Source organism: Aphanomyces astaci (assembly GCF_000520075.1).
Source record: "Aphanomyces astaci strain APO3 unplaced genomic scaffold supercont1.175, whole genome shotgun sequence".
In the NCBI taxonomy this organism is placed as follows: Eukaryota; Oomycota; class Saprolegniomycetes; order Saprolegniales; family Verrucalvaceae; genus Aphanomyces; species Aphanomyces astaci.
The window spans coordinates 5,314-15,680 of NW_009798438.1; the positions used below are offsets into that span (position 1 = coordinate 5,314).

At 49.2% G+C, this 10,367-nt stretch overlaps 3 protein-coding genes across 4 annotated transcripts; 1 reads left to right on the forward strand and 2 right to left on the reverse strand.

The window, feature by feature from the left end:
• Positions 1 to 334: 334 nt before the first annotated feature.
• H257_18540 (hypothetical protein) lies at positions 335 to 1,384 on the reverse strand (the record flags this gene model as incomplete). Its single annotated transcript, XM_009847627.1, has 1 exon — positions 335 to 1,384. One exon carries the CDS (start codon positions 1,382 to 1,384, stop codon positions 335 to 337), a length of 1,050 nt encoding a protein of 349 aa, XP_009845929.1.
• A 2,298-nt stretch (positions 1,385 to 3,682) lies between these two features.
• Positions 3,683 to 4,838, forward strand: H257_18541 (hypothetical protein). Its single transcript, XM_009847628.1, has one exon. The coding sequence runs from the start codon at positions 3,705 to 3,707 to the stop codon at positions 4,734 to 4,736; it is 1,032 nt and encodes a 343-aa protein (XP_009845930.1). The 5' UTR covers positions 3,683 to 3,704; the 3' UTR covers positions 4,737 to 4,838.
• Positions 4,839 to 5,668: 830 nt separating this feature from the next.
• On the reverse strand, positions 5,669 to 10,276 carry H257_18542 (the record flags this gene model as incomplete). Of its 2 annotated transcripts, XM_009847629.1 has the most annotated exons (7): positions 5,669 to 6,607; positions 7,002 to 7,214; positions 7,263 to 7,463; positions 8,026 to 8,652; positions 8,706 to 8,876; positions 8,942 to 9,088; positions 9,146 to 10,276. In XM_009847629.1, the coding sequence occupies 7 exons, from the start codon at positions 10,274 to 10,276 to the stop codon at positions 5,756 to 5,758; spliced, it is 3,342 nt and encodes a 1,113-aa protein (XP_009845931.1). In that variant the 3' UTR covers positions 5,669 to 5,755. The 2 variants fall into 2 exon arrangements, with proteins under 2 accessions (XP_009845931.1, XP_009845932.1); XM_009847630.1 differs by lacking the exon at positions 5,669 to 6,607 and having other exon boundaries at positions 6,776 to 7,214.
• Positions 10,277 to 10,367: the final 91 nt, after the last annotated feature.

A 10,367-nucleotide genomic window follows, 5' to 3' on the forward strand; every position in this document is an offset into this window, starting at 1 on the left:
AATCCCACGCGGCGGTGGTAACGTGTTGGGTAACTTGTCGGGAAACACGTCACGAAATTCATTCACCACCCTGGCCACGAGCGGTGTAATTTCTGCTGAGGTTCCGTTTTCGTCGTGACTTTGATCATCCATCCTTCGATTCGTTCAGGATCGACTTCACTTGAGTTGACGTTGAGGATTTGGTGGGTACGCCAGTCGATGACAGGGTTGCAACGAAAGAACCATGGTTTTCCCAATATGACGTCAAAGTCCTTCTTCCCGAGATCCCACTCGGTAAGTATAAGATCTGGGAACGTCCATTGACCAAAGCAAAGTGTGCCAGATACTTCCTTCACTATCTTGATGCCAGTGCAGTATTGATCGAAGCCTTCCGCGTTCCGTGAACTTCCTTGGAACGGATCACTGTCGTGGCCAAACCTGGGCGACAAAGCAAGTTCGAGGCACCAGAGTCGATCAGGATGCGAACGCTTGTGCTGTCGAGTGCGCCGTGAACTATCATCAACTTGTTTTCTTGCGCTGACACTGCTTGCTGGGCGGTATTGATGTTAAGCGACTCCTCCTCCGCGGAGTCTTGCTGGGCTAGGCCCATGTTGTTGCCTAGGATCACTTCTTCTACGTCATCTTCGCTGTCTTCTGTGTCGCTGTTGACTTCGGTTACTTGAGCATTGTGCTGACGACTTGGTGTATTACGCTGGGGTCGCTGAGGCCGGTTGGCATGTCTTGAGATGTTGTTGCGCTGGGGTTGAGCTTGGCTTCTTCCTTGATTGTTCCGGGGTGGAGAGCGGCAGTCACTGATTCTGTGGCCCATGCGTCCGCAGTTGTAACAGGGGCCTACTTGGCGTTGTCCACGGTGTTGTACTTGGGCGTTGTCTACTTCCATGTCGTCATCTTGGCGCTGGCGTGGAGGATACGCATGCGGTGGGCGACTTTCTTGGTGTCGGTTGTTGAATTGATGGCGGCGATAGTGGGGATGAAAGCGGTCGCGGTCTCTGGCGTGACCACCATTAAGGGTCGAGTTGTGAGAGCGCTCACAGTCCAGGGCAACTTGCATCACGAGAGTCACAGTCTCGGAAGGACGATACTGCAACTCCTCACGGGTTCTGGTTCGCAGAACGCGTTGGATGTAGGACACCTTGTTGCGCTCGTTCATGTCGCACACTTGCGTACAGACTCGTCGGAACTTGGCAACATACTCGGTCAAGCTCGCACAATGGGCTTGCTTCAATTCGTATTGCTGATCACGCAGCGGATCTTGTAAATTGTCGGGTTCAAACTCGTCTCGCAGCTCTTCTTCCAGTTCAATGAGGGTATTTGGAGACTCACCACGCGAAAGCCGTTCTTGGTACCAGGCTGCGGCAAGACCACGGAAATTTGCTACCATCATGGCAATTCATCGCTGTTGAGTCCCATCGTTTTCTTGATAATACACGTTCTTTGCCTTGAAAAATGTCGTAACTTGGTGGATGTATAGGCTCATACTTTCGTCCATAATACTTCTTGATAACCACGCGTTGGTGACGGGTCAACACGCAAAGGACTTGGCGTAGCTTAACCGGCATATCCGGATAGTCGAATAATTGGCCGATGTCTTTCGTGGCCGCGAGTTGGGGCTTGCGGGTCTTGCTACGGGGCATACACTAGCAGATCCCTCCGAACTTGTAAGGATTTTATTGCTGAAACTATCACCAGGTAACGGGTAGCAAATACCACGTTTTCAAAACCTTTAGCGATGTGCTGTCTCTGCAAACGACCACACAACCGTCTAAGAAGACTGGCTATGTACGGCGGGTTAACGGATCTTGGGGCGAGGGAACCAGGAAGTGCTACCAATTGTACCACTGCGGAAGGAAGCGCAGTTACTTGAGGGCAAAATGCACAATAAATTAACTGAGGATCTACTAAGATCTCCTTAGTCCTCATCTCTATGAAATCTGCTTAGCCTACTTCACTACGTCTACACTAATATGCACTTTGGTATACAATGGATGCGGGTGCCGTTGAGACATTGGAGGACTTCACTAGGTAGCGATTCAAAGCCATACATGTCCTTGAGACACATTCAAGGCAAGTATTAGCTAGGGTGCGTCATGAGCCATGCATCTAGGATCTGGGTGCGGGCAAGGTGGTGGTAAGGCGTTACCCCACCTGTCATATTGCTACATTCGGCGTATGTGATATCCGCTAGCCGTTGGCGCAAAAGTTTCTCTATAAGCTGATAAATGCAAATAAACGCTACTGGTACTTACTATACATGCATAAGACTATAATATCTTTATCAGCAAAACTGGCAATGAAGGAACGCTCCCAAAACTTCACACCACATGAGCAGGTGCAGCTTTGTCACGCATGGCTGAGTGCCTCGCTCGATGCAATCGTTGGAAACGACACACTGCAAGTCGTTTCTTCTACGCCGAGTAGCTGCAGCTTACAACTGTACTCCCGCATACAAGTACACACAGCGGTATTGTGAATGACAAGCTATGAGAACAATAGTAAAATTTCCTATACTATAGAACAGGTGATGGTCTCTACATGCACTGGAGAGTCGATCCACCACGAAGCAAGTGTAAGTTGTTTTACTGACTGCGGTGCGAAACTTTGCCATTTGTTAATGGCGCCAGCAACTCTCGTATCCGAACAAGTTATCCAGATATGAGGTCATTTTTAGTAAATCGACACACCAATATCAGCATACTGTTCGGATAACAACCTCTAATATTGTAATGGACTGATAATTCAGGATAATTCGCACGGCATAAAGCCCAACTCCAGCCAAAAAATTCACCATCATTCGACCAAGCAGCTATCTCCTGAGGTGAAACCTGCGTTAATTACGACAATGAGGTATGCTTATCACCAGGAATGGCACGCAATGATGCGCAATATGCATGCATCTGTACAAAGTAATCCTTATCACCAGGAAAGGCATCTACTGTAGTTTCTCGTTAACTAGTAAACGGAGTACGCTGATTACAGACATAATAGGCCTCTTGATAGGATCCAGACTATTGACCTTGGTAATGCAGCGGTCAATGGCACAGGTCCAGTCAAGTTGTAGTCGATGGCATGGGTCCTGCAACATTAATAACGCGGCTACCGGTCGTGAAGACATACCCACCGACTGCCACACGTCTCTGTCCAACACGGCAAGCCATGCAAGTTCGACTGGCACAAGACAGACACCGCCAATCACGACAGGATATGGCCCGGGACCGACGCAAACAAGCAACCGGCTGCAACTGACCTACGCTGTAAGAGTCATCACCACAAGTCATAAGTTATTGACTGCGGCATACATACCGTGCCAGGGCCGCCTGAACTGCAGGGCCCCGGCCACTATAACCGGATACTGACTCCAGCAAATCCAGTACAAGTCCATCAAATCTGTGTGACTTTTACTGGAATATTTGCTGGTCAGCAAAGTACTGAACCGGATACTGGTGCGGTGCGAAATATTTCAGGAAATTTTCAGTAAATCAGCACACAGATTTACCGATTGGCCAATTTACTTGGCGCGGTGGAGATGCTCTGAACAGTCCGATTATTGCAGAACTATTAATAGTAGTACTATTAATAACGTTAACGTTAACTTACAGCTGTTATTAATAGTATGAATTTCAGCAAGGGGGTTTTCCGGATGGTATAAGTATTATCCGGAAACAAAAGCTTACCTGACCAAGTGGCGCGAAACACCAATCGAGTTGATGGGGCACTGGCGCATTGAAGCGAACGACATGGCTGCCGACGGAGGGGGCCCGGAAATGCATGGGAAGATTATGTGTCTCCATGGGATGAAGGGAGACTCCCAAGCGATGATGCTAGACGACGACGACGACGGCGCTCTCACATTCCTGGACAAGCCCGGCATGGTCAAGATGCACATGTGCATGGAGTGCGGCAGTGTGTTCACCAAGCCATCGCATCTGCGACAGCATGAGCTGAGTCACCAGGGGAAGTCCTTCATGTGCGATGTCGAGGGGTGCGAGAAGATGTACACGCGGAAAGATCACTTGACGCGGCACATGAAGATGGAGCATCCGTCGAGTCCGGCCGCCGCCGCCGCCCAGTCCACGCCGTTCACATGCGCCTTGTGCCACCAAGACTTCAAATACAAGCACGGCCTCACTCGCCACATGAAGGACAAGCACGACGCGTCCAACGCCGCGTACATGTGCGCCACATGCCAGCAAACGTTCAAGAAGAAGAGTCTCCTTCAGCAGCACTCGTACGTCCACACTGGCGACGCGCCATTCCCATGCGCTCATTGCGACGCGGCGTTTCTTAAAAAGTTCCAGCTGGACGCGCACACTCGGCGGTTCCACACGCCCGCGGTGCTTATGGAGTTTGGGAATGATGTCAAGGGAAGGTTACTGGTGGAACAAGTACCAGTAGAGTGCCCAATATGCCATCAGTTCTTTGCCTCGAATAAGACTCTGCAGTCGCATATTCAGGCAGTACATGGCCACCCGCCCAAGTCAGTTGCATGTCCAGACTGCGGAAATGAGTACTCCACCCGCGCCAATCTCAATAAGCACCGCCGCGTGGCCCACCCAACCACCACCACCACCTCCACATACTCATGCGAGTTGTGCCATCGCTCCTTCCATTACAAGCACGTGATGCGAAGACACATGGACGCGATACATCGTACCCCCCGAAACCCCGAAACCCCGAAACCCCGAAAGCGGAAGGAACTAGATCATGACGCCATCCGAGCCAAACTGCTGGGCACATGACACACACACTCTGATTGTATCTAGTAAACCAACCAGTAGCGTTTATATTAGGAAAATGATTGTGGGGGACTTTGCTGATTCGCCAAATATACTGTATCGATGAGTCTTTGAACGTTGTCCAATGGAGATTGGTATCACACTAATTGAAGTCTCACATTATTATTCGATGTAGATGATGGTTTCCTGCCATCTGATTGGCTACTTCCTTTTTCTGCCAAGGATTCTTCTATTTATTTGGTTGTGTCGATGAGTCATTAGTGTCCGTACACACAACAATAACAGTGTCATATTGTCACCACTTCTGGTCCAAAACACGAGATATTGAAATATAGTTCAAACCCCGAAACCCCAAGCACTTTTACGCCATATGATTGGCTCATGCTACAAATTTCTTTGATTTCATTGGTCGTCGGAAAAGTCTGATAAAATTTGAGTTTATGGTTTCGCCACCTCGTACTTTTGAAATATATATATACAAGGTATTATGGACCCGTCAAATCAAATGCCGAATCGACACGATTGGCTATTCTAATTTTGAGTGGATTTGATTGGCTCTTACAGAGACATGTATATTCAACCAATCAGAACGGCAGCGAGATTCAATATTGATTAGTCAAACCACTCGAATTTTGGAAGTTTATAGCGAATAATTCACAATAAATTTCGTATTTTTATTGATATGCCGTGCAAACGAAGTCCATTGCTACTGTATGGTACTGTCTGTAGGATGTATACTATACTGTACTAATCGTAATCAAGACGACTTGGTTTAATCGTTTTGCGTTAAATAGATGATATAAACCTCTAGCTGGGTATGATACTCTTTCAAGGCTGATATAGCATACTATCCTATATTTGGACAAGAAAAAATAAATCGTTAAACAACCAACAGCAAAGTCAAATAATAAATGGTGGCTAACTGGCCCAGAGAAAGAATGAATACTATTATTAATAATACTCATATAATAGTACTTAATATATCATTCACCGAGTCTCTGGTTGTTAAGTTATACTAGTATTTAATACACGACCGAATTACGCCCAAACAGTTCGGTTTGGTTTTGGTGGGGAAATTGCCTCGCGAGGACCTCGACGGTCTCACCAAGGACATCCACCCATCCCCGCGCTTCGTGCTCGGACGTGGCGCGAAAGTGCATGATCTCTTGATGATTGGAGAGCATTCCCGGGCTCAAGATGGAAATCGTGACCAAGTTGGTGTCGGCGTACGCGACTTGGACGCTGCGGGCGGCGGTGGCGGCCAGGTCCACCATCCCCCGGACCTTTTGATCTGTGGGGCTCTTGAACCAGAGGAGGCAGCCGCTGGTTTCAAGGCGGACCCACACGACTTTTCCGCCTCGAAATAGCTTGAGGGTCTGGGGCATCCACTCCAAATACCCTGATTTCTCCGATACATTCTGGTACACTTGCGTCATGCGCGACGTCATGAGCGCATCCAGCACAAGGCCAGAGTCCATGTTGGAGGATCCGTGGCTTGAAGACCGAGAGTCTGTTAGAGCTAAAAGCTGGTCTTGAGCTGTGCGGAGGTTCTGCTTGAGGTCATTCCGACGGCGGAGGTGCATCGCGTGGACGGTCGGGACGTCCGCCGTCTGCGTGATGTGCATCACCACGACCTTCAAGTCGGCTTTGAGCGAGTCGATATAAGACTCTAGCATTTTCACGTCGTCTTGAGGGGATTTGGGGTTTCGGGGTTTCGGGGTGGCGGCGGCGGCTTGCGAAGTAGTAGACTGCGATACCATGGCCAGCTTATCTTGGGCCATGGCCAAGTGATATTTGATCGAACTTCGCTGAGACTTTAGCTTGGATTTCGCGCCTGCTGCAGTCGTCTGCGCGATACTTGTGACCACTTGGCGCTAGGTAAAGGATATATATATATATAGTATGAGAAAGAAGATATAATATAGAGATTTGAAACAGTAGTGTGAATCCGTCGGTGGAAAAAAAAAAAAATATTCAATCAATCGTGGATTGTCGAATATATCAATAGTATGGAATTCGACGTTGGAGTTGGGATATATATATATATATATATATATATACATCGTTGTGTGTGTACTGAAGGCCACAATAGGGTTGTGAAAATATTTTCAATCGACCCAAATACATATAGAAAAAGATTGAGCCAATCAGATTTCAGGAAAAAACCAGGATCAACATCTCATGTTTAGTGTGTGATTTCAATTTAGTGTGATAACGACTAAAGTCCAAATTCTTATATAGGTAAATAAATATATATCGACATATTACCAGCTCTTTCTTGAGTATTTCGATGTGGGCCGTGAGCTCGTCCTTGGTCATATGCGGACTTAGTATGGGGATTTGTATGTCTCGGATCGTTGCTTCTTCCTGGAGCAGCGCAATGCGGTCAAAAGCTGTGTGAATCGCCGCCTTCAACTCGGCTCGACGGGCTTTTAGCTGGGGACTCGTCGCGCTCTCGTCACTTCGCGCCACAATATCACGCTGCGAACGAATATTAATATATATTAATATATATATATATATAAGTACCAGCTCGTGTTGCAGGCCTTGCGTATATTTTTTAACTTGGGAAAGATCCCATTCCAGGTCCAATGGCGGCACGGACGCCGCATGTGGGCGGAGTTGCTCCTCGGTGGCCGCGATCCGAGCCTTCATATCTGCACGTTGTTCGAGCAATTTCTTCATCTTTCGTTCATTGGTGGTTTTCTCCATCGCATGCTGGATATTGGCCTAAGTACATGTATAAATATATATTTAAAATAGACAATTTAGAATTCAAAATAGATGATATATTATATATAGATGCAGATATATGAACCAAGAATCAAAACACATGAAGAATCAACGTAGTAGTTAGTGGCCAATCAAATTATCCGCTCGTTGACCAATCGAAAACTTTGAATTAGTGTGAGACTTATATTAGTGTGACACTGACATACTAAAGTCAGTACAAAGAAGCATCGATATATATATATATAGATAAATAGATATATATTGGCAATCAAAAGTCAAATTTAGGGTCAAAGGACAATATAAGACGGTGTGTTTGGGTGTCGGTGTCCAATCGAATAGGACCAGACTAACCAAATCGAAGGCAGAAAATCGACCAATCAAACCCCAGAGCACTCGTAAGTAGCCAATCAAACTCACTCTTCGACCAAATCAACACGGAATTCGTGTGTGACTGAAATTAGTGTGACGATCTTTACAAACGAAAGAATCGATATATCCAATCTATTTGGCAAAGAATTCGCCCAAAAGTCAGCCAAATATAGGGTAAAAAAACCAGTACCAGTTCGGTCTTGAACGCATGCAGGGCATTTTGAGCCACTTTGGCTTCGGACATGGTAAAGGAACTCGAACTCGAGTCGGACGTGTCGTCGTGCAGCGAATTGCTGGACAAGGATCCCCCCCCTCCACCAGAGTTGCTTCGAAACGACTCGTTCTGGGGTTGCTGGTTGTGGCTCAGAAACGACAGCGAATTTTGGTGTTTGGGGGTTCGGGGTTTCGGGGTTTCGGGGTTCCCCACCAACGACGCCGCCGCCTGCAACTTTTTCACAAACGACCCGGCGGGATCTGCCACGGAATGCAGCGACGTCGACGCAGCCGTGCTACTCCGACTCGGCCGATGATCCGACGTCCGCTTCTGCTCGGAGTCCTGCGCTTTAGCGAGCGCGGCCTTGAGATCCGCCCGCCGCCGCATGAGCTTATCCACGAGCGCATCATCGCGCTCTTTCGACGCCAGAGTGATGTTGGATACGACTTTGCGCAGCTCGGCCTTGAGCCCGTCGATGTCGGAGGGGTTTCGGGGGGGTTGTTTGGCCATGATCACGGCCTTGAGCTCGGTCTTTTGAGCCATCAACAGCGCCATCTCGTCGTCCGTCAAGTGCGGCCGCTGCAGATTCGTCACCACCGCACGCTAATTGCACAATCGTCAAGGGATTTCGGGGTTCTGGGGGTTCGGGGTTGTACCAGTTCGGTTTTGAGCACGTCGAGTGGCTTGGCTTGGCGCTGCGTTTTGTCGAGGGATTCGTGGACAGCTTTCAATTGGAGCTTGAGCGCAGCCCGCCGCTGCATCCAGTGGTCCACGCCCGCCTGATCGCCGTGGTTCGTCGCCTCGGTTATCCGGGCTACCACTTCGCGCTACACTCGAACTGAGTCTATGTATATATGGCGGGGTTTCGGGGTTTTCATATAAATCCACGTACCAGTTCGTGCTTGATAGCGTCCAATTGCATCTCGTCTTGGGCGAGGGCCAGTTCCGACTTGATCTGGTTGCGCGCCTTCATGAGTTTGGTGGCCACGGACGAGTGTTTGTCTTTTGCGGCTTGGGCGATCTGCGCCACCACTTGGCGCTACGAACACATAATAGCCAATTAGAAACCCCGAAATCCCGGAACCCCCGTACGTACCAAATCCGCCTTGAGCGCGTCCACCTTGTTTGGCGGCGGGCATGCTTCGTCTTCCGAGCAAACGCTGATCGTGTCACCCACTTCCGAGTCGTTCAAGCTGTACACGGACGACGGCCGAGACGATTCCTCGTCTTCGACTGGGATTGGCTGCTGCTGTAGCTCTATGATTGGCTCCTGGGGCGTCTTGCGCTCTGTGATTGGCTGCTCGGGCTTTTGCAGTTCTGTGATTGGCTGCTCGGGCTTTTGCAGTTCTGTGATTGGCTGCTTGGGCTTTTGCAGGTCTGAGATTGGCTGCTTGGGCTTCTTGAACTGTGTGATTGGCCACTGGGGCTTGTGCAGCTCTATGATGGGCCGCTGGGGCTTGTGCAGTTCTGTGATTGGCTGCTGGGGCTTGTGCAGTTCTGTGATTGGCTGCTCGGGCTGCTTCTGCAGCTCTGTGATTGGCTGCTGGGGCTGCTTGTGCAGTTCTGTGATTGGCTGCTCGGGCTGCTTGTGCAGTTCTGTGATTGGGTGCTGGGACTGCTTCTTGAACTCTGTGATTGGGTGCTGGGACTGCTTCTTGAACTCTGTGATTGGGTGCTGGGACTGCTTCTTGAACTCTTTGATTGGCTGTTGGGGCTTGTGCAGCTCTTTGATTGGCTGCTGGGGCTGCTTCTTGAGCTCTGTGATTGGCTGTTGGGGCTTGTGCAGCTCTGTGATTGGCTTCTGCTGGGTTCTGGACAAAGCCGACAACGCCGACGTCAATTGGGTCGTGAATTCAGCTCGAGGCAGCGGCCCCGTCGTCGCCTTTGAACTGGGCAATTGCACCGAAATCCCACTAACATACCCCTCGACATATTGCGGTGGCTGGGTAGTAGTAATACTAGTAGTAATACTAGCACCTTCCTCCCCCCCGCTGTGTTCCGGCGTCACATGTCCGTCCGCGTTGGGCGTGAGGCTCTCCGGATAATGGAGGGGAGTGTTTCCGGATGGCGGGGTCTCGTCGGTGCCGTCAAACGCAGACGGGCGGACGTCGTCCAAGGCGGCGGAACTGCTGCGCCGGATCCTCGTGAGGGGTAAGCCCAGCTCGAGGCACCGATTCTGCACGTGAAGGAGCTCCTTCTTTAGAAATACACGGCGATCCAGATACATTTTCTGCTGGTCTTTCGGGCACGTTGCGATGTGTTGCACTACATCTCGCTGCAATATATATAGAGTAAGGATATATATATATATATATAGT

Coding starts and splice junctions, on each gene's coding strand:
- H257_18541 (XM_009847628.1), top strand. CDS start 3,705: ATGGGGCACTGGCGCATTGAAGCGAACGACATGGCTGCCGACGGAGGG.